Source organism: Rissa tridactyla, chromosome 14 (genome assembly GCF_028500815.1).
Source record: "Rissa tridactyla isolate bRisTri1 chromosome 14, bRisTri1.patW.cur.20221130, whole genome shotgun sequence".
In the NCBI taxonomy this organism is placed as follows: domain Eukaryota; kingdom Metazoa; phylum Chordata; class Aves; order Charadriiformes; family Laridae; genus Rissa; species Rissa tridactyla.
In genome coordinates, this window is record NC_071479.1 from 5,860,775 (window position 1) to 5,884,570 (window position 23,796).

Below are 23,796 nucleotides of genomic sequence, written 5' to 3' on the forward strand. Positions count from 1 at the left end.
GCTGCCTCTGCAGGAGACCACATGCTCAGGCAGTGGCACCTTTCCCCGTTCTCCTCCTCAGCGAGTTGTATGAGCAGCTCTCTTGTTCTCTCCTCCTGCTTCCTGCCACAGCATCTCTCCGGAATTAGTTGGTCTTACCTGCTTCTATCCCCCTGTGCATATCCCCCTCCCCTGAAGTACTTGGTGATGGCTCCCTTCTCCTGGAAGATGCTCAGGCTTCTTCAAGGCCTCTGTCTGCTTTGCATCAGAGCATCCCGTGCTGCTTCATCTGTGTTCCCCTGGTGTTGAGGCTCTCTGCAGCAAGTGCGGTTTCGCATACAGCGCCAGATACATCTGTGCTGCTACATGAAAATGGTCTGGTTCAGGAGGGTGCGATGGGACTGACAACTCGCAGGGGAACCCCCAGCGTGTCTAACACCCGCAGTGGATGGGCAACCTCCCAATGAAGGCATTAGGAGCAGATTTCTTGCTGCTTAAAATGGCAGAGCTGCTTCAACCAGCCTGACTCAGGGATGAAATTTGCTCTCTGTTTGGGAGGAAAGGGAATGAGCTTGGGTTTTCCCATCGTTGCTAGATGGAAACCAGCCCATGCTAAGTATCCTGGAAACATCAAAATTAATCTCAGAAGGGGCTGCTGGCCCAAATTCCAAACCTATTGGGCATTGCACAAATGTACCCTCTTATCAAAAGCAAATGAAAGTGCAGAAGGTGTGTCTGGCCTAATCCTCTGTTTGACTTGGCAGTCTGTGGTGTGTCAGCACAGGCACTGTGGCATGCATGTAGGCTCTCGGTGCTCTCTGTCTTCTGCTGCGGTATGCTGCCAAGCAGCCCGTTAATTCTAGTCCTTTCTTTCAGGATCAGTCCATAATGCCTGAAGTGCGAGACCTCTCAGATGCCTTGCCCGACTTGCCAATGGATCCCATCACGGGTGTTGGTGTGGTCGCATCCCGGAACCGAGCACCGACGGGTTATGATGTAGTAAGTAGAGCTGTTTCAGCTGCTGTTGCTAATGCTTTGGTTCTGCACTAATGAGGCTTTACTTCGCTGGGAACAGCATCTCTTCCAGGGAGGGCTTGCCTTCAGATGTGTACTTTAAGAAGTAATTTGATATCCAGCTGCCCACCTCTCAGCCCGCAGCACTTAGTGCTTTCCCTCAGTGGAGGTTTGTGGGTACAATCGTGCTACTTCATCTGTGCCACTCCAGAGGAGTGTAATTACCTGGAGGAGGGGTTTTCAGAAACAGCTGGCCACTGTGGCATGCAAATTTAATAATCCTAGTAACATTCATCCTGGAGGAGTCCTAAGTATTGCACAAATTATATCTCTGAATAAATGGATCCCGCATCAGCTGTTTAATCCCACATATCAGCGCTGCACAATGATGATGAGAAGCTCCAGAGTGGGAAGCAAAGGGTTTTGTATCCAGCTGAAACTGCAAAGATGATTTTGATTGACAGGATGCAAACCTCTAAACTAGGCTTTGGCAGGAGGCTGGGAAACAGGAAAAAGCAGCTGGATACAGCAGAGCTGACTATGTGAATGGATAAAGGGAGGTCACTGTTTAGCAGCTGCTTGTTCCTTGGAATAATTGTGGTGTAACCAACAGCGAGATTTTTCTCCCCATAGACTAGTGTCCCAAACAGTGAAATATCATAAATACTGACCTTGCAGAGCTCTATATAGAAAGATTTGGCCCGTAGTCCATCTGCTCACCTCTCTCTGTATCCTGTTCCAACTGTGTGACATCACATCTTGGTTTTCCAGAGTCACACAGCTTGCGTGGGTGGGAGTGGAAACCAGTTGACCTGGGGCTTTGCTCACACCTTTTCAGCTCTGGATCGTTGCATACCCTGTTCAGTGTGAGAAGGAAGAAAATGGATCAGGCTGAAGTAAGGACATGAGGGAGGGAATTGTGAAAAGGCTCCTTAAAGACCTGGAAGGTTTCTGCATTTACTGCATTTTTCTGAGCGTTGATTACCTGTGTGAGCCAGGCTGTGTAATTAGCTGCTTGGCCTGATAAAGGAGCATGGGACAATGTGAGAGTTGTGATAACAGAATTGCATTCTGCCTAAATGACTGGGCAGAGAGAGCGCTCACCCCAGATAGCCTGTCTGTGGTTTAATAGGGAGCTTCAGCGCTAACGCAGTTTAAACTAAACAAGATAAAAGAGTCTTCCTGTGGCTTAATCCAATTATGGTGGTGTTGTAATAATGCTTGTGAATGTGGGTCGCTCTCTCCTAGGGGGCATGGGGAGGAGGCTGCCTTTCCTCTGGTTCTTCTGCCTTCCTCTCAGTTTACAAGGAGCTTGTAAACTGCATTTGGCTTACCCCAAGCATGGCTTCCACACGCTTACTCCTTCAGCCTCGTGTACAGCAAATCAGCAGTCCGGCTCTGCGCCTGGATGCTGTGAGCTGCGATTGGGGTCCTTTCCATACACGGCACCTGCAGTGATGGGGCCGCTCTGAGTGCCAGCCTCATGCGACAGGGTGTCCTGGTGCCCAAACCCACGGGGCAGTGGCTTACAGGGCTGTGCTCTCCCTGCCTGGGTGTCTGGGAAGGTGGCTCCTCTGCGTGAGTCAGGGCTCTGGAACAGCATGTGTTATGTGGGGTTGCCACTGCCCTGTGACTTCTCTGGAAGCCAGGTGTAAGTTGAATGCCCAGGGAATGTCCTGCTCCGTTTTCCAGGTTCTCATGGAGCCCTGGCGTTCGGCATACCGCCCGGCTGGAGTTGGTGTTGCAGCAGAGCCCAGGGTAGCAGACCTGGGGGAATCTTGGTGAATGGGTCGGAGATCTTCTTCCCCTCAGTAGTTTTTTAATTACTCAGAAACCTCCATTGCCTTTGTGTCTGCTTAGGAAACAGCTACTGATGGTTGTAATGACTAGCCAGGTCTTTTAACAGCTGAAGCACCAAAGACTTGATTTTGCCAAAATGTACAGAGTGTGTCTGAACTTAGATTCCTGAAAATCTGCCCAAACTGGCAAGACTGAGCGCATGGGTGGGGAGGAAAGGGAGGAGAGGTAGGAGGCAGGCAGCCTGGGGTAGGAGAGAGGTGTGGCTGCTGTGCAGTCGCGTTCCTTGCTGTGAGCTGAACACCAGCTCCATGCTGGGGTTTGCTCTGGGGCGAGCGCCGAGCGTGCTGCTCACCCAGGGCCGGCCCCGTGCTCCACCAGTGGGGCAGACCCATGCCATGGGGCAGGTGGTTTAGTGGGTCCGTTTGCCAAAGGCCTGTTCTGCATTAGCAGTAACCCCATACTGACTGCTGCGCAGCAGGTAGATCACCCCACACTTGGAGGGTCACCTTCTTACTGGATGTCACTCCATCGAGTCCATCTGTTTGTGGCACATGCTTGAGGAGTGTCTTCCCCCAGCTCCATGAGGAGAAGGACCATTCCTTGTGCCTGGGGCACTGGGTGCCCAGTGTCGGGTCCTCCATCCCTCACGTTCCTTGCCTGTTTGCCAGGTGAAGGAGGCAGTGAGCCAGGGCTGCACAGCACCCGTCCTGCTGGGCAGGTCTCTGGACCTCTCCAGGTCGGCTCCTTTCCATGTTGCCCCACCGAGGGCACGCTGCCATCCTGTGCTGCTCAGGCTCTGGTTCGAGAGTGGTGGGGATCCTCCTTGCCTGCAGGAGCCCAGCAGATGATGTAAGAAGTTCCTGTTTATATTGCTCTGTTTTCTTTCCGCATGAGTTTTCTGACAAGTTAATGCATGCTTACATTCTGCAGGCTTGGAAAAAGTCTTCAGCAGGATGATGCGGAGGCACAGTGCTCAGGGTTAATTGCTGGGGACATCGCCTGTGACTGTTGCATCTCGACAGAAACAGAAATGGTTTTGCTGGTGTTCCCGCAGGGCCCTGGGGCTGGTGAGCCCTTACCCCCGGCTGCTTTTTGCTCCGGTGCTCCAGGGGCATGGTGCGACCTGCGTGGGGCTGTCGGGGCAGGCAGCTGGGCAGCGACCGGCAGCTCAGCTGGAGGGGCCCGAGCGGCTGCTCGGCAGGGACCCTGTCCCCAAGGGGCAGCGCTTTGGGCCAGGCCTGGCGCTGCCGGGAGCCGAGGACCCGGGTCCTGCCATTGGGTGCCGGCGGTGCCCGGCTCCCACACTGCCCAGGCCAGCCATCGGGCAGAGGCAGGAGCAGGAAGGGGACTGCTGCGTCTCCCTGGAGATGGGTCGGGTGCCTCACTGCTGTGTCTCCCTGCAGAACCATCTTGGGTCTTTTTACTAGATATTTGATGGTTTAGAATGGCAGGGTTGTTCCTAACAGGATGTGTGGTGTGTGTTGGAGTTTTGGGGGTTTTTTCATCGTTAAGTCAGAGTAAAGCAGTGCCAGGCCTCCCTTCCTCTAGAGGGGCAGCAGTGTCAGCGTGGGGGCCTTTCGAAGGTCTCGGCCAGCTGTGATCCAGCTGTGCCCTGGGCAGTGGGTTGTAGAGGAGATGATATCAACTGAAGTGATGTACTTCCACCTCAGAAATTATTTGGTATTGTTGTTAGTAGTGTAAACTTCCTAAAGCTTACAGAGGTTAGATAAAAAGCACACTTGACAGCAACTTGCATAGCACCAATTTTACAGCTGCAGGGTCTATTGCTGCCTGTTGAGTTTTGAGCATCTTTAATGTGGGAACAAAGAAAACAAAACTGACTAACACAAGAAAAACTGAAACATAGAACTCAAATCTTATTAATTAACAAAGTGATTAAATCTGATTGTATTCCCTCAAACTGTTTCTGACAAGGGCTGGAGTTCAAGCTAAGTGTCCCTATATGCTAACAGTTTTTCTAAGCAGTCTGTTTTCTGAATATCTTTTCACTTACCCATAGTGGAGGGAGATGCATGTGGATTTTATATAAACTAACACCTAAGGAAAGTTGAATTCAAGGAATAATAAAGAAACCCACCAAAATCCTTAAAATTTTACTGTTTAAAAATAATGCATGTTTTTTGCAGAAGCCTGACTGCAAAAGCTGTGTGTGCTTGAGCTGAGCAGGGGCTTGTGGACAGCAGTTGCTGAAATGTGAAGAGCAGCCAATGCACTTCGCTTCCTTTGCTGATCAGACCATAAACATGCTTTTCTCTCCCGCACTTTGGATAATTGGAGGGTCTTGTCAGCACACATCTCTTGCTTCCTGTGCCCTGCGCAGGGTCTCTGCTCGACAAAACATGGGTGCAAACAGCAACAACAAATGTCAGCTCTTTGTTATCAGGCTGCTCTGGGGCCGAGGTCTTACTCGACTCAGTAAGATTAGACTTGGAAGAGCTGCAGTGGGGCCGTTTGCCCCCATCTGAGAGGCGTTAGGCAGAAGTTCAGCTGTGCTTCTGCGTAGCTTCAGACCACACTAGTCTTCTGTTGGGAGCCATCAGTCGGGCACTAGTCTGGTGGGGCGATGTTATTTCTGCTACCCTCCTCCTTGTGTTTTCCCTCTTGTTTCCTCTCTTATTCAACAACAAACCTTTTGGAGCAGAGGCTTGTAGAGCTCACACCTTGCAGGGCGAGTGCCCAGCTGCGGACAGAGCAGAGCCTTTTCCCTGGGCGCGGGGCTGCCTCGTGCCCACCGCTTGAGTCAGCTCGAAGGTGAGATCTTCTGCCGCTCTCTTCCTGCTCGTGCCTGCGTCTCTTCAGTGGAGGGCTCAGGGTCTGTTTCCTTTGCCCTCCGTGAGGTGTGCGCCACTGATTCACTCGTGGGGTTGCATTGGAGAGGGACATTCGCAGGGTGCATCCTCGCACATGGCACTGCTGCTCAGTCTGCGCCTGAGCAGGGCTTTCCCCAGCTGCTGGAAGCAGCTTTTGGGCCTGGGAGATGGAATTCCTCAGTGGCTTTTCTGTGAAGAAAATACTGAGACTGGGCAGTTTCTGTGCTTTGTCTACACAGAGCCCTCCTCTTCTCAGCCTGCCCCAGTGTGCCCTCGCGTGTAGGGTGGTAATGAGAGCCTCGATATGCTGACTTTTCCAAACTGTTGTTTAGAGCCTGTAACCAAAGTTGCTGTTGCCTCATTAGAATAGCCTTTGTCAGAGCATCTTTAATCAACGGCCTCCCGAGAGGCAGCTTTTTTAGAACTTCTTTTTATACCTCCTCTTGGAAGTTCTTTGCACTGCACCTCGTGAAGAAACTAATGAGATGCTGTGAGAGTTCGGGCTACCGTTAATTAGAAGAGGTCTGAGGAAGAAGTACTGCACATATATTAACTTTATCTTGGCTCACATGTCTCCTCTCTCCCTCTGTCTCTTCTTTGCAGGTTGCACAAACAGCAGATGGCTTGGATGCTGACCTCTGGAAAGATGGCTTATTTAAATCCAAGGTCACACGATACCTGTGCTTCACGAGATCATTTTCAAAAGAAAATGTAAGTGTGTTTGCTGAGTGCCTGCATGATTTGCATCTGTGCCTGGTATGCTCTTACCCATAAGATGATTCATTTTATGGAGCCAATTATAATTCAAGCAGGCATTTCACTGAATTTGGGTGAGTCAGGAGGCAAACTGCAATGGCTAGGTATTTGCATTTTGTCTATGTTCTTCATGGAAAGAAATTGCTGGCAAAATCGGCAATAAAAGCAGAAGAAAAGGGAATGCTTGCATTTCAGCAACCCCCTCACGACAGCATTTCCTGATACAGCAATGGGCACTTCATGCTCATCCTCCTGACGAGTTTCTAACTCTACCTAGAGAGGCAAATGCTGCAGGTAGTGTTGATGAAGGAAATGTTAGTCTCTGAATCCAGGGGCATCACAGATATTTTCTGTAGGGTTAGCATTTCTTTTTATGTTGTTTTTTGGTGCTGAGTCTTGAGAACTTGCCCATGTTGTGCATTTGCTACCACGCTCTTGTAATCTTCCAGTGTGGCTATTAAGCATAAGTTAATTTCTGATTAGTGGCGCTTGTCTGCCCACATGTTCTGGAGGAGAGGAGGCCATGTGCAGTGAGAGCCTGATGCCTTCTACTGTGTTTTTGGTTGAGGCTAGTGTGAAAACTTCCTCTTTTCTGGAGGAACTATTTAATTCTACAATGAATGCACTCCATCTAGTGGGTAATCCTGCTTTTCGTCGTGTTTTGGTTATTCACAGTGACTCAGTTGTCAGGGTACGGAGATACCACTTTGTACTCGTGCTTTCACCAATGACAAGAACAGAAAAGCAACTGCGACTTCAGAGGCTGATCGTGGGTCCTGACAGGAAAGCCAGGGGCTGCCAATTTGCAGCATTTGACCTTTATTCCATCCGCTTCCCTGCTTGCCTCTAGATTAAAATAAAGCTCCAGAGCTATGGGAAATATCACTTCCTGGGGTGAATGGACAATAATTGTGCTTTTCATCCTGGAGTACCTGCAATAGCAGGAATAATAGCCCCAGAATAGGCAGGGAGGGTATTAAACAGAAAGATTTGTGATGGTTTGAGTATTAAGTTTATCTGTGGCTACCTTAAATGTGAGGTTGTCAGAAATAATTACAGGATAGTAGCAACTGCTGGCTACCAAAGACAATGCAAAAACCCTCCGTGGGTGCCTGTTGGGCTTTTGGCACGAATCCTCTGCTCGGCACGGTTTGGGAATATGTTCCTCATATTGATGAGGAGTGAATTAAAAGGAGTGTGGTGGAGCACTGCCGGTCCCAGCTGCCCAGCAGCCTGGTGTGTGAGCTGTGCTGCGTGTCGCTGCGTCCCGCACGCGGGTTCTTTCAAGCCCTGCATCACTGGCACACTAGACCCACGGGCGCTTCTGGCAGCGCTCCTGGGCAGCAGCCTGCGGGCACCGCTGCCTGTGTTCGGTTCACTGTGTGGTTCACCGTGGGCCATACCCAATGGATAGCAGTGGGCTGATGGGCTGGGAGAAGGAGGGGACCAGACCAGGGGGGAACAGCCTTCTCCCCTTGTGCAGGGAGCAGCATCCTTGTCCCCAGTTAGCCCAGCAAGAGCTTTCCCTCCCCTCCCAGTCCTCTCCAGCCACGCAGGGGCACAATGTGCTGCCTGAGTGGGGACCTCAGTGGGTTAAAAGGCCTTTGTCCTCTCCAGTAGCAGTGACCTCATCCAGGACGGAGAGGCTCCTCTCACCTGGGCACTGATGTGGTGCTGTGCTTTCAGTTGGAAGTTTTACTGCTCAGAGTTTTTTTGTTTTTAACAAAACACTGGGAACTATTTGTCCTAAAGAACACATTGTAGTTAGCAGAGTTAACGCACCTCAGGTTTATAACGGAGACGGTCTGTAGTGTGTCTTTATCAGAATCATCATTCTCAACAGCTTCCAGTATTTGACAGATTATGAGGACGTTGCTGGTGTTTGAGTGTCATGGTGAGAAGACCCAGAGTGGTGCATCTCTCAAACAGGGAGGCTTTGTGCCCTTTTCTCCTGGGTGTGTGGCAGAGCATCGGTGCTGACTCCCCGCGTTTCCGCAGCTAACGAACTTATCAGAGGCATCTCTCCTACCTGTCTGCTGTTGATGGAGGAATGATGGTTGGTTCAGCTGGAAGTTGCACGCTGATGTAACACAGCCAGACAGTTTGGATAAATAAAACACGAAAGATGATTCAGCAGCGACCACTTCTTCTACTATTTGCTGTGCCAGGACCACGTTAACTGATACATTCAGGCTTTGCAGCATCCAGCGTTGCTCGCTCTGAGCTGCCCTGGCCAAAGTGGGGGCTGAGGCATGTGGGGGCTGCCTGGCCTTGGCCACTTTGCACGAGTGGGACAACTCCTTGCCAGGAGGGCGTGAAATGCAGAACCTCCAAAAAATCAACTCAGACCTGATCTCCCCTGCAAATTTAAATATGTTTTAAGATAGTTCAGTGTAATAATCAGAGAGTGGAGGTTTGCCTGAAATACTCTGCCAGATAAAAAACTAAAGGAGATACTTAACAACCAGTAACAGTAAAACACGCTGATGTGGTTTGATGGCTTAGGATGAAATTTTAATTGTTCTGTATTGCATTTCTGTTTATAAAGGCTGTGCAGTAACTACAGTGTTTTTCTTCCATACGTGAATCCAGATTATTGGCAGCAATGCTGGCTTTAACGAGAACTGCAAAGAAAATCTGGTCTCTAAACAATTGTGGAGGCTGTCATTCTGAATTGTGTTTTGAGCTCTTCAAGCCTTGATTAATAGGACGAGGCATCAGTTCAGAATTCATATGGACTCCAAATGAAGTTCTTTGTTCCAAATGGCCTGCTCTTCTGGAGCGTGCCTGCGTTTGGAGCTAGAACCATGTCTATTCAGTACTAATTAGCTAATGCATGTAATAACTTTGGCTGTGTCTGCATGAACCGTCTTCCCGTAATGCTTTCTGCTGTTACTGTCACGGAAATGTCATGTTGCTATTGTAGATGTAAAGTGTGTGAGAACTCAGGTGACCTGCTTAGTGGGTGAGTTGGTGGAGGTAATACTTTGAACTGCCATGTTTTCAAAGAGAGGAATTTGCTTGTGCTTCCGAGGATCCAGAAGTATGGCAGCGGATGAGGTGTGAGAATCTGTAAATGCTGAAAGCTGTCCGGTATCTCCTAGTCAATCATCATGTAGTTCCTGCAGAGAGGACAATTGCAAGTGTTGGCTTGGTACCTCCTTACCATTTTTTAAGTTGGTGGCCAGATACAATGACAAGGTGTCTTGGGGCTCAGCGGGTGAGAAAAGCTGGGTTTGAATTTGGTGAAATTGTCATAGTCACCTATTTATTTTTTCTCTCCAAAGAGTCATTTAGGCAACGTCTTGGTTGATATGAAGCTCATCGATATCAAGGACACTTTACCTGTGGGCTTCATCCCCATCCAGGAGACCATCGATACTCGTAAGCTGGCGTCTGTTCTCCAGTCCCGTGCCTTGGGAGCAGCTGCTCCATGGGTGCCTGTGGGTTGGGTGGTGGAGGGCTGTGTCCCGGGCAGAGGGATGCTCTCAGCCCTGCTGCTCTCTGGGGTTCCGTGTGCATGGCTGGGGGCAGCTCTGGGCTGCAATGAAACAGCAGGGAATGGCTGCGCTTGCTGAGAGAAGGCACAAGTGGAATGTCCAGGGAAAATACCATCCTCATTTCTGTGAGGCAGAAATGGCTTTGCTGCAACATCTAAGCCAGCAGTTCCCAAACAGTGTATTCGGATCCCCTGAGACTCACGGCAGCTGGAGCCAGGTCTGGTGCAGCACTCTGCTGTCAGCAGGCGTGCAGGGCTCTGGGCTTGCGGCATGGAGGAGGCTGGGGACGAGCCCCTGGAGCTGCGTGTGGAAGGGCGGCAGCACACCACGCGCGGGTGCTGAGTCTACAGCTGCTGCTCAAGAGCAGGGCCAGTACCAGGGCTCGTCAGTAATGAAATCCAGCTTAGTTGTGAGTGGAAAGGAGTTATACGAGCCTGCTTTGCAGGGAATAAGTCATCTGGGTCTGCAGCAAATGAGGATGGTTTTTCAGTCACTACTGACCTGGTTCTGATTTGAACCGTGAACTAGAAGTGAGAGGCTCTGCAGCCCGTTTCCCACTCCCCCGGGTCCCCCCCTTTCCCTGCAGAATTCCTGGGCGCGTGTGGTGCAGGGAGGAGTTGTCAGAAAATCCTGCTCGCCCTTGGGAGTGGTGGACACTTACCGTGTCCTGCTGCAATTCTTGTGAAAGTCCTGGTGGAAAGGTGGAATGAAACTTCATAACTAATTTAAAATGCATTGGATTGCGACCCATACAATCTCTAAAGCAGAGGCATTGTCTGTATTAGTGAAGTGGTGCGTATACCTGCCTCTGTTAGGATGAATGAACACATTTCGATTGACTGTTTATAATACGTTTACTTAAAATTAACTCTGGTTAAGCATGTGTAATTAATGAATCCAGCTCCTAAACCAAGTTTGCTACAGACTGCAGACTCTAGCCAAGTGTGGAAGAGACAAACGCAAACAGCCAGCTTTGCGCTTACTGTGAAAGTCAAATAAGAGGCACTGATTTTGTTCGGGGTAAAATTTGTGGTTGTATGTGTTTCCGTGATCTAATCTAAGTGACAGTTGACTTGTAGTAAGTATATTAAATATAGTAATCCTTACTAGGTTTTGACAAAATTTTCAAATGTGGAAGCCTTAAATGCTGGGCTCCTAAAATCAGTTTTAGGCACTTCAGATAAAAGTCCTAGCTTTCCAAAGCAGGAGAAGACTAGACTTCAGGGGTGCAGGTATTTACCATCTCTAAAAAGCAGCACTGTAGCTGCAAAGCTGCATGCACAGATGCTGTATTGTGACACACCTCGCGCTGCCTGTACATTTACTGGTGCTGGTGTGACAGCAGATTTCAGAGGCCGGGATGGATTGCTTTCTCCGACGTGTGGATTACAAAGCAGGAGGAGCCTATAGAGACAGGGCTGCTTGCCATCTGTTGAAGTGAGAGCACATTTTTAAACTGGAGGATATTTTTTCATATTAAACTGATGGGGTTTTATTTTGCAGGCATTTGTTTTGTACTTGTTGGTTGTTTCCAGATTTTCATTCAGTATCTGCACTTTAGATTTTCAGTTTATCAATAGACTTCTGTCGTGCCTTTCAAGTGCCTGCGCTCACAAATAGAAACCTCACCTTGCTCCCCTTGAGACTCTCGCAGACTCTCTAGGGTGAGGTAGAGCAATGGTTTCCAAGCCCCACAAATCTGTCTGTGTGCCAGCACCACCCGTCGTCGTGCGGCTGACCCATAGCTGGATGTGGATTGTATCTGCATGCAGGCAGACAGCGTGCATATGCATGAATTCATTATACAGATAAGCCTGAACTCTGATGGGCTTGAGTTTTTCTTGATGGATAACATGGACGCAAGTGAAATTGCTGTGAGGTGCACAGCAGGAAAGGGCCGTGCAGCAGGTTCACCCACCCTCTGAACACAGGGCAGTGCAGCACACGTGCCCCGTAGGAGGTCCTAGCAATTACTGCTTTGTAAATCTGGTTTATTCCTACAAAGATACCAGGGCAAACACGGCGGGAGTATCATTTCAGTGCTCGCTGAGTCAGGAGAGGTCATTAGCGCTTAATATGCATGCGATTTGGGCAGAGAGCTTTTACTGTTAGCCCCTCTGCACGTCAGTCTGCTTTTCTGCCTGTTCCTCCTCTCGGTTTGGTTGGCTGTTTGGAAGCACTTGGCAGAATAAACTGACCGGTTGTGTCAGCAGCTTCCAGGAATGTTCCTAGAGGTGATGCTTGTGGGAGGAATATTTAGATACGACTATCCAGGCTGGTAAGGCAAACGTTACCTTGGAAAGAGAAAGTGAACGTGAGAAGTACGTGGAAGCGGAAGAATCACCTGCCGTGTCTGTTCTGTGGCGCAGTACGCTGTGGCATACGTGATGTCTTATCTTCTCTGCAGAGGGTAGTAGGGAGTATTGGTTTATCGCAGTGCCTAATAACAAATCTCACACAGTGTGCAGAGAGCTCCTGATAGGAAATTTCTCCAGTCACTGACTGGCACTGCACTGTCTGGTTTGCTGACATATATCTGTTCTTTGGCTCCAGTTCCTGCCATAATTACCTGCCTAATATCTGGAGAGACAATAAATAACACTTATACCCTAATCTTGCATAAAAACCACCCTCTGTCCTGGGTTGTTTTTGCAGAAGAAATAGCTTTCAGAAAGAAGAGGCTGTGCATTAAATTCATCCCTCGAGATTCTACAGAGGCAGCGATCTGCGATATCCGAATCCTGGGTAGATCTAAACAAGCCCCTCCTCAGTACACCTTCATAGGGTAAGTGCCCCTCGCTCCAGAAGCTGTTGTCATGAATTCAGTTGTGCAAAGGCTCGGCACCCTGTTTTTCTGTAATTACGAAGTAGTAGGTTGTAAGAGCTGAAGCTTGTCATTAGAAAAGTCTACATAAGTACAAGTGTTTACTGAGTTTGAGATAGAAATTAACTACCCCCCCCTTTTTTTTTTTCCTCCAATTAGACTGGTTCTCACTAACCAAGGTGTTTGTGAAACACGTCAGTGCTTAATACTTGTGTACTGTGCAGCATTTGCTTGGAGCATTAATGTCTTCTGTGTTGATTGCACAGGGAGTTGAACAACATGGGCATTTGGTACCGGATGGGCAAAGTTCCACGCAACCATGAATCTTCACAGCCTGCAACTCCTCCTTCCCAAGTACCATCTTCGACACCAGCTCCCAACCTGCCGAGGTAAGCTTTCTGCTTTCCAGCCCCTTCTGCCTGGTGCTGTGTGCTGTGTTGTTACTAACCTCACCCATCAGAATCAAGAGCAGGGTACCGCTTCACTAGGAATGATTACATGGCATGAGCTGATAGTGAGGGAGTGTGTTGTTCTTTCAAGTATTTGCCTGCTGGAAGTTCCTTTGGCTGTCGTTGCATAAAGACATATGGGTGAACAAGTCAGAAGAAAGAAAAAGCCCGCAGAGGAAGGGAAACAGCAAACCACACCTTTTCTTTGCTTTGAACTCTGCAGGATGTTGTAGTTTTCAACAAGTACACATGGGTTGTCCCTGGAGGATGGGGCAGAACTGTAGCCAAGTCGATTTCTCTCCTTGACCACAGGGAGGGAGAAGCACTCATGCAGATTTTAATGTATAGGGAGACAAGTTTTGCTTGTTCTTCAGAGTCAGCCCACTCGTGGTGTGAAGTACTGGCCTTGTTTTTTCTTTTCTTGGACCCAACTGACCCTGAGTGTGCAGAGCAGACCGCTCGTCCTGCGGTGACTGACAGGAGCAGCACTTTGGCCAGCGTCTGCCCAAATTGTTTTTCCTGTGTTATAGACAATATTTGTGTGTGTGTGTATTAATGTATGCACTTGTGTGTATACTGGCATGTAACAGTAGTCCTGTATTGACAGCTTACTTGCTGGATTTCTCTGGACAGAGTGGTGTTAAGCAACAGACTAACCCAGACAGAGGTTAAAGTGAGTGCTTTATACTGCTGGCATTTGCGATGAGAGCACAGCATCCAGAGAGACGGGCTCCCACTGCTGAGGCTCGTGGACTGAGCTCTGGGCCGCGCGATTGCCAGGGCACAGCACGCTCTCTATGGGTCCCTTTGGGCTTTTGCTTAATTAAGCGAACATGTATTCTTGCACCAGGCATTTGGTACACTGCAGATACAGTTTACAGGATTACAGTAACTGTTGAGAGCTAGAATTTTGAAGGAGACAGCGGAGAGGAATTCCAAGGGGATTGGTTTGTATACAAAGGGTATTGTATTGTATGGATGGAAAATACTCATGTCCTTTGGAGTCTTGATTTACAGGTCATTTCAGAGAGCGACGCTTTTGAACTGCTGTAAACTGTTCCCGAAAAAGCTATCAGATATCTTTGTAAGGCAGGCGTGTACATTTGAGCCTTCACCTATGACCCAGGCTTAAATCTACTGTCTTGTGGTGGCTCTGTGAACTCTCCAAAGCATTTGGGCGTTTCTCTCACTGAGAGTTTTGCTCGGTCGCCTGCCACGCCACGGCACTCTGCTTGCTGTCCTGTGCTGTCAGGTGTGCTGCAGGCAGAGATGCTGTCTTGCTTCTCAAACACAAATGGAGGCAAAAGAGATGAAAAGCCAGCAGTCTGCTGGAGACTTCAGCCTGTCCCACTGGGACCTGGTACGCTGTTTTGAAGCTCCGCTGGCCATAAGCTACATGCTGGCACAGGCCATGTGAGATCAGAGGAAAAGATGTCTTGATTTTAGGGCACAGATCTTCATTTTCTGTCTGCAAGAAATTCCTGCCTGGGCAGATTTCCACAATAAAGAGAAAAAATTATCATAGCAAGAGAATGTCAATAGCGGTCCTTAATCACTAAGTGCGGAAGGGTCACTTTATGGCTGAGCAGGGAAGGCTGCAGAGCAGCGTCAGAGCTGTTGGGAACGGGGCCAAAATTAGAGCTCAGAGCATCAGCGACAGTCTGAAAAGAAGTGTTTACAAGGCTTATATATTTTATAACCTCTTGTTGTACAGTTTATGGTTTACAATGGCTGCAAGGAAATTGGATCAGTTTTGTTTTACTTGCCAAATAAAGCAAATGTCAAAATAGTCAATATAAAATGTATTCTAATTTGGCTGAGTTAAAACAGCCAGTATGCAGTGGAATAATTGAATGTTACATTAATGCCTCCTAGTAAAAACCACCTGTCTGTAGCCAGCTCCACTCTCATGCCCTGCGCGTGATTTACAGGTAACTTTTACACCACCAGCCTGATCATTCAAAGCATCTTTCATGTCTCTTTTTTTACTCTGATTATTTATTATCCAATATATTTTTTAAGAAATAGAAATGTATATAAAGGTACATCCTGCAAATATTTCATTATTACGGGGAACACATACTGCTTGAGAGCCTTTTCTAATACTTTATCAGCAATGTGGTAAGTTACTCAACACTTAATATTTTGTGGAAGACTGTAGTCACAAGTAACCTCTTATTTTTACATCACCATAGAGAGATGAGATTACGCTGGTAGCCACTTTGTGGTTTTATTCCGTGTGGATATATCCTGACAGGAACAGCAGTGAGTTATTCTGATGCTGCCATGAATGCTAAGAGAAAATCGGTGAGCAGTGCCGAATGGAGAGCGCTATGGAGATTCTGCCGTTAGGCTGTTCTCTTCAGTTGCTGTCTACCACTATAAAATAATTTTAAATCAAGAGTGTATGCTTGGGTGCTCCGGAACAATTGCTAACACTGGATATAAACTAAACCGGTAAAACACACCAGTGAGCTTCTGCACAGCAAAACCTTCCTAAATTGAAGACTTTTTACTGTGGGAGATGCTTATTTCTGCACCAGCCACGTTTTCGCCTCTGCTCCATGATGTCAGTTACTGATGGCAGCGGATGGCGGCACATCAGAGTTGTGTCATGTGTCAGGGGTTTGACCTCCATAGCTTGCTGCACGTCAGCAATGCTGCTTCCGCAGCTCGTGTCGCGGGGTTACGGCTCGCAGTCAGAGCTGCGCAAGGGGAGGCTTTGTTTGATATTCGTGCTGGACTGCATATGTTGTTTTTCAGCCATTTCTTCTCCTTGGTCTTTCCTACTGCAGGCATCTGGCTTATTGGTCTCTCACGGCAGCCCTTGCTCGTCCCGGTGAGGATGGCATGCTGTGCTGTGGAGCACAACCGTGCCATTGTGCAAGGCATCAAGCTGCTTTACTGTCTTTTCTCTCCAAATCCTGCGACAGCTTCTTGGCACTTTTGGCAGCCTGGAGAAATGCACTTGCAGTTTCCCATCCTAGAAGGCTGCTTCTAAAGAACTGCTTTTGTTGACTTGAGTCACCAGTGGGAGTTTAATGTGACTTTCCTCGGTGCCTCTGCTCCGTGTTCAAGGCCTGCGCTCTTGGGTCCTGCGTGGTGACATGGCTTTGGGGAGCAAGAAGGTAATCCTTCCCCAAAAGAGGTGCTAGTAATGGGTAACTCGCCTGGCCCTCTTCATGCTTTTGCTTCACCCAGCCCTTGGATCGGTGGTTGCCAGTGCATGGCTGGACTTGGAGAAAAGTTCATGTCAGGGGCATTTGAGCAGCGTCTTGTGGCTCAGCCCCTGGGTGCCTCAAGCTCTGTTGCAGTAGGCTAGAGCACGGGTTGTGTGTGACGGTCTCCTCTCTCGTGAGTCCAGTTCCAGCCTTTTGGGAGCAGGTCCCTGACTTCTGTGAATGTACCCCGAGCCAACCGCGAACCATTTTGCCTTGTGGCTGCCTACGCGATGGCTTCCGTCACAGCCACGGAGCTTTGTGAGCCCCTGTGGCTTCTGTGGTTGGGGAGTGTGTTTCGCATCCCTTCCCAAGGTGCTGCAGGAGTCTCTACCACCGTCATTCAAACAGCCCTCTCACAATTTGTCAGCTGCAAGCAAGATGTCAGTCAGTACTGCTGAAGTGTGTTTTACAGTGACAGACATAATTGCACTTAACTTTTTGCGTGGATGTTATCAATCTGTGACGGATACTTTGGGAAACGGAGCACTCTGATTGCAGATGATGTGTCACAGGCGTTTAATCTTCCTCTCGGAAAGACTGGGATTCAGTCACAACTTTTACTTGTTGATGTCAGGTTTTGAAAATGTAGATTCGTGCTGACCCCGGGAATCGTTCAGTCATTTAGTTTGCAGGGCTGTCATCGGAAAGGTTAATGGCTTACCAGGGAGAAGGAAGATCTTGCTGCAGTCCGCTTGTATTCATATCATGCGTTAGTGTGGCTGAGCACTCGGTCTCTCCGTTCAGAAGGACAGAACCCCTCTGGTTGCTTTCCTGGGATGCCTGTGGCACTTCTCTATGGCTGTTCTAATTGAGAACCAGAGCGGTGGGGCAGGGGAGAGGGCAGGTGAGCCCCAGCCGCAGGTCTCAGTGGGGCTTGTGGTGCCTGCCGCTGTCTGGGAGGCAGAGCCACGAGTCAACCAGAAAGGCACACGGGTGAGAAAACCGTGTCAGCCCTGAGTGCCGCACCTCCAAGTGTGCCCGGTGCCCAGGAGAGGCGGCAGGGCTGGCAGGACACCTGGCCCGGCCAGGAGAGGCCAGCGGTGCGGGCATGCTGCAGCTCGGGAGGGAGTTGCCGTCCTGGTGGGTGGCAGTCAGGAACGCTGAGTGGCTTGGTCAGGTCTCTGCACATGGAGCTCCTGGTGCAGCCAGGCACGAACTGTCATGGGCACCCGCAGAAGGAGGCAGCGGTTTGCAGAGCCAGATGGAGGATGGGGAGAGGGGTGACCGCTTCCCCGAGAGCCTCATGGCGCTGGTGCCGTGTGGCTCCCGTGCACACAGCCACAGGGACAGCTGGAGCTGGCACAAGCCTGCCGGATCTAAGGGGCACGGTTTTCTCCTGGCTAAACCACGACAGGCAAGCTGGAGCACGGCAGCCGGTCACAGTCGGGGGGAAGCAGGCAAGGCCTCCTGGGTGCAGGGGGTTTGTGTCCAGCCAGGCAGTACAAAATGCCTGCCGTGGGCAGGCGAGAGACTGGGCTGCCGGTGCTGGAGGTGGGGCCCAGCTGGAAAAGGCAGTGGGTGCTCTGTACTGCCCTGGCTGGGGGGGGCCACAGGTGGGGTACTGGCGCCTACGGCAGCACCAGTGTGGCCACAGGGCTGCTCTGTCCCAGAGGAGGTGACAGTCCCTCCGGACTTTGCCTGCAGCAGCTCTGCCCCGGCCCAGGAGCGATGCCCAGGGCCAGCAGCATCGCACCTCTCCCTGCCTCCTGCCCGGTGTCTGGGCTGCGTGCCATGCCAGAGCCGGGACCCCAGCATACGGCTGCTGTGCTTGTAACTCCTGCCTGATCCGCATGGCTAATAAGGTACAGAACCAGCTCGTTTCTGCTGTAGCTCACATCCCTCACAGCTGTGGGTCTGCAGCGTGGCTGGCAGCCGTTCCTCCCCGCACCCTCTCCGACCTCTGAGCGTGGTCAGTCTGTGCCACCAAGTGCTCGGGTCTTGAAATACTGATCTGGCAGGAGTATTGCACCGGGGAAGTGCTGCTCTGGCTTTGATAAGAAGATAGCAACTGCCCTACTTAAACCCCTGAAATAAGAGTAGGATGTGTAAGTTTTCCTCCCGTGCTCCCAATTACCTTTTAAATAGCCATGCTACCCCTCCTTAGAAAAGGGAAATGATTTGCTCCTGGTCCTCAGCTCCCAGTGGAGCTTAATGTTAAGGAATGTAAGAATTTCCTTTCTAGGCAGAGAAGTCTGATTTTTCAAATTGATTTATTAATGGTGTTTGGACTTTGTCGTGTGAGCTTGGAAAGTGATCAGTGTGTGGCTTTTTGCTGGAGGCTGACGATGTGCAATAGGTGGCACCTAATAAAGCAGCTCCACCAGCCCGGTGTGCTGGAGACCTGAACTCTCGCTGACGACCAGCCAGCCTTACTCTGTGCACTGGGTTAATTGAAGGGAAGTGGGAAGCCTTTTACCTTCCCTATTTTTTAAGTAGCAGCAATATTATTTATAAATAACAATCTTAATTTTTTTCTTTAAGACATTTAAAATAGATTTTATGGAGAGTCTGTGGAGGAAGAGGTTCCAGGGTTTCAATGCTTTTCTGCTCTGGCGGGGAACAAAGCCAAGACTTGAGCAGGCTGCCATGGGCTGGAGGCAGACACCGCGGGTAGCCTGATGGCCAGGATGCTTTCGCAGCGTGGTGGGGGTCTACCTTCAAGGCCTTCATCTGAAGCAGATGCTGCCAAGTCAGGAGTACTTTGGGATGGATGTTTCTGGTTTGCCAGTGGGATCTTCTGACAGTCTCATCCTTTCTACCAAATGCACCCTTTTTGGTGGAGTTATGTTTTCTAATTTGTTTCATCAAAAGAGCTCTAAAGTAAAACTACCTTCTGATCTACAACTAATAAAACAGATTCCTTGGCTTGAACGCTCAGATCACTTGTGCAATACAGCACAATATTCCTAGTTTTTAAACTGTGTACCCTACAAGAGGACAAGGATGGTACAAGGGATGGGTTCACATCACAGTAGCTATGGATTAAAAAACCCAATGAGGTTGAAATAATAAGTTAAAGCTTGGAGGAAGTGTTTCCGTAGACCCATTCCAGTGGGCCGGTAAGAAGCACAATTTAAGGATGAAATGTCCGTGATGCGTGTACGCTGTGCAAATCTGAACAGGATGGTTGGAGTGGGTATGGGGTGCTGGCATCCATTTATCCAGGGCCTGTTTCCCATAAGGAATTTGTTATGAAACGGCACTGACCGTATGGCTCGCGTCCAACTCAGCTGGATGAAGACGTGCAAAAATTGGTCACAGTCCAGTATATTTTAGTGGTAGAAAATGATGATTAGGAAAAAATGTTTAAACAATATGAGTGGTTTCCAGGCACAAGAACCCCTTGCAGCAGCCGAGAGAGAGAGACATTAACTGTAGTTAGAAGAAGTTTGATTGATTTAGCTGATTTTGAGGATGCATTGAAAAATTTGTGGAGTGCTCTGAGTGAAGAGGGTTCGATATCCGTAGAGTCATTTTTCTTTATAGAGCCCTGTTCCTGGTATAGTAATATTCCTGGAGGCATATTTTCTTTAGGGTATAGCGTAAGGTCATTAAGCACAAACCGAAGGTATTCATTCACAGAAGCTATATACTCAGTTGTTAAATAAGCCCTGCAGGGAAATTGAGCGTTTTTTCCCTAAAACTTCTGTGTTGTCTGCTATTTAATATGATCTCTGCCACTGTTGATTTGTAATCTGTGCTTTCACCCTGAAGTGCATGTGGTTGTGTTCAGATATTTCCTTCTTTAAATCAATCACTTTCACCATTTTCCAAAACACTTCTTGAGTTTATTGCTTTTAGTAAAGTGTTTGGACTGTCATTATTTATTACTGGCAAAGTGCTGACAACGTGCTCTTCCCAAATGAGTCTTTATGTGGAATATTTGTTTAGCAGGTTTTGCAGGGGGTGTCGCTGCTCCCTGCGAGCTGGGCTGGGCCTGCAGCACCCCGGGGCTGGGGGGGTCCCCGCGCAGCCCCCCCAGGAGGGGCTCCCCTCGCAGGTACGCGTCTCCTCAGATGCGGGAGCCCAGGCTTTGTTGTGCTGATTAATTTGACGGAATTTAAAATCCTAACTGAGGACGCTCGCACCGTGTGTAATTTATCTTTTTGGAGTATTTCTGCTGTTTGGCAATTTTTCCCTACTGCTTCATTATCTGAAAACTCCTGACTCTGGAGAGCGGGGAGTGAAGGATGTGGAAAGCTGCGCTCTTCCCGCTGCAGCCTCCAGAGACGCCGCGATGCTCGTCTCCGACAACCACTTCATAAGCACTTCATGCTTACAGTATGAGGTCTTAGTTCTTTGATGCAGTCCTCTGCCTATAACAATTTAATGGGCTGCAGCTCAGACTTTCAAGCAGCGTAAATTAAACTTGTTGGGGTTTTGCTATTGTTTGGCAGCTGTTCTATCCTGGTTACTTAAGTCCTCTGATCTAAATTAATCCCTGTATAGAGGAAGCTGCAGGAGCTTCGTTCTGCATTAAGCCTTACATTTTGGGTTGCTGGTCTGCAGCAGATCATGCTCCCTTGTTAGCATCGTCGGGGCTTGTTCCGTTCAGCTGGTGATGGCTTTAGTTTTGACAGAAAGCGCAGCATCCTTTTCCTCTGTCGTCGCGGCGGGGTGTTTCGGGAGGGGGATGCGCAGCGCCGTGCTGTGTGGAGTGCGCTGGGTACGTGTGCTGTGGACAGCCCTTCTTCCTTTCTACAGCTGGGAAAATGAAACGGGTAAATCTAAAAGTGGAAAGAATCACTCACTCCCTTTTTCATTCTCTCATGCATTTGGGCTTTTATAAAATCTGAATCTGGCACCACCAGCTCTCATTGATTTTTGGGAAACAGGATATTTTAGTAGCTTGGAATGAGATGAAATGCTTGGTAAGCCCATATGTTGCTTGTTTTAGGGAAAGGGTCAGGAAGGTTTTAGAAAGTATTTAAATATTTGGTTTACACGATTAGAATAGATTGTCTGGAATGAAGTCCATTACCCGAGGTGATTCTTGCCTCACAGTTTTGTTTTTCATTGCAGTTCTTTGGAGTATGAGGTAGGTGTTCTGGCATCGCAATGCCTGAGCACAGTAAAAGTTAAGGGCTGTGAATAAATACTGTCGATGGGATTCTGGCCGCCGCCGCAGCCGTAGGTATCTGCTGTGGTGCTGTCTGCAAGCTGCAGTTTGGAAGATGCATTTGGTAGAGTGAGCAGCTGCTGAGAGTCCTCTGCCTGTCAGTGAAGCTCGGGCAGCTCCTCTCTCGGGAACGGGCTTTTTCCTCCCTCCAGAGGCAATGCGTTCAGGTTGGATTATGTTTCTTGAGAGCTGCAGCCTGATATTAACTTCTTGTAGGCGTGTTTTCAGCTTTCTACAGCTTGGAATTTAATTGTTCCGTCCTCGGTTTTTCATGAGGCGTGATGTTTGCATAAGCCATCGTTGCGGAAGATTTGGTTCTTTTTATCTGAAGGTGTTCCAATGAGACGGCAGTTCTTGCAGCGCTGTTCTTAAATTTGTTTAAAATAAATTGTAGTCATGACAGTGGTACATCAAAGAACAGGACAATTCGTCTGCAGCATGCAGTATGGTTTCTAATATATTTGATTATGTGGGGCAGTTCTTAAAAAGTTTTGCCTGATTTCTCCACTGCACTCATCCAATCCAGTTGGAAAGTGAAAACGTACCGTTCTTTTGGCTGTGCGTTGTTGATATTTTTATATGAATTATGAAGCATCCTTTGATATCTGGCATTTCCCCTTATGATCCTCTGTTACTTTTTATGAGTACTTGCCCCGTAACTTCAAAAGCAGTTCATCACCTTCCTGCAGACAGTTCTTAATAACTGATTTGGAACTGTCGGGCATTCCTGGGCCTGTTTTATGCGAGTTTCTCTCCAAAAACTTTCAAAAAGTGGCCATAATGTGCACAGACCTCAAACTACCTTTGCTGGCGTGTGCAGGATCTCTCTCAGCACGTGCTGCTTCTGTTGCTGTCGTATGTAGACTTGTTCTGTAGATTTAAAGACTAAAAGAAAAACTGAAGTTAAGAGAGTAATTAAATCTGCCCGGTCCTGAACTGTGCTGTTGCCGTTGTTTCATCCTAAATTGCCTGGAAATTATCGTCTGCTGGGGAAAAATATTTTTTTGTATTTAACCCGTGCTGGAACAGGGTGGTTTCAGCATCGGAGGGAGCGGGCAGGAGCCTCTCTGGGGCCGGCGTCCATCTGTCCCTCCCGGCAGCACCAGATCCGCCTTGTTGCTTTCGTCCAGCGGGGAGGCAAAAAGCTGCTTTTTGTGACAGTTCGAAAGGAAAATAATTGGCATGGGGATAGTTAACGTGAGTTGCCATTCCTTAACATTAGAGATTCCACTAAAGTACTAATAATTACTGTTAATATCTTTCAGTGGAAACTTTCAGAGTAAACTAGCACTGGTTGAAGCAGTATTTAACGGCATGCTGCTGGCATGATAAGAATGCAAATAAGCGTTATTAGCCTAATGATTTTGCTGTCGCCATGGCTGTGCAGCAGTAGTGTTGTGAATATGTCATGCAGTACCCGTGAATTTGGAAAGTGTGTCAAAACACAACTTCAATTAGTTTGCTCTAATTATGGCTCTAGAGAGTTCATAACTGTATCACTCCTCATTAAAAGAGATTTTCTTATATGGATTAATACAGCACATAGAGGGATGTTTGAGTGATCTGAGGCAGAGCTGTGCGGAGGGAGGGAGCCCGCAGTGTGGCGGGAGGTGCAGTGGGTCCGGTCCCATCAGCTCCCGGTGCGGGGCAGGGGCTGGGAGAGCCCCCAGAGGGGCAGGCAGGACCGGGCGGCTGCACCAGGACAGCCAGTGGGTGGCTGCTGTGGTGTCCCTCAGGAGAGGGTTTGTCCCTCCACGTGTCAACCTGGCGGATGATTCTGGACAGGCTTTAAAAAAAAAAAAAAAAAAAAAAACAAACCCAAAAAACCAACCAAACAACAAAAGAAAACCCCAGCAAAACCCAAACCAAAACCCTAAAGCTGTAATAGGAACCGGACTTGATGCTGAAATAGAGATCTGGCCTGAAAGCTTTGCTGTGGTAAAGGTCACAGAGCGCAGGTGGGCAGAAGCCTGTGCGGGTTTGGCATCTCCGGAGCAGCCCTGCGGGATGCCAAGTGCCCGTGTACCTTTCCCAGGGTGTTGGTAGTGTCTTTCAAAGACGTCTTTTCCTCTTGCCTGAGCAGGTTCTTGCTTTGCAGAATGGGGAGAAGATTCTTGCGCTCACAGGTGAGCAGTTGGTGAAGGGTTAAAGTAGTAATTGTTTAAATCTTTTAGGCTTTCCTCCCAGTTCTGTGATAATTTGATGAAGAACTTCACCCTAATTAAATATTCAAATTAGGAATAAGTGTCAATATGGCTTCCCATTGCCTGGAATGATGATTAATTGTATTCAAAACTCTAGTG

The 23,796-nt window shown here is 48.7% G+C and overlaps 1 protein-coding gene across 7 annotated transcripts in view; it reads left to right on the top strand.

The window, feature by feature from the left end:
- The window catches only part of MVB12B (multivesicular body subunit 12B), a 61,032-nt gene that overhangs the window by 6,567 nt on the left and 30,669 nt on the right, over positions 1-23,796 (top strand). For all 7 annotated transcript variants that reach the window (XM_054220205.1, XM_054220206.1, XM_054220204.1 and 4 more), the window contains 5 exons: positions 856-978; positions 6,228-6,335; positions 9,668-9,764; positions 12,536-12,665; positions 12,971-13,093. In XM_054220205.1, the coding sequence (XP_054076180.1) occupies positions 868-978; positions 6,228-6,335; positions 9,668-9,764; positions 12,536-12,665; positions 12,971-13,093 (569 nt within the window). In that variant the 5' untranslated portion in view covers positions 856-867. The remainder of the gene's footprint in view (positions 1-855; positions 979-6,227; positions 6,336-9,667; positions 9,765-12,535; positions 12,666-12,970; positions 13,094-23,796) is intronic.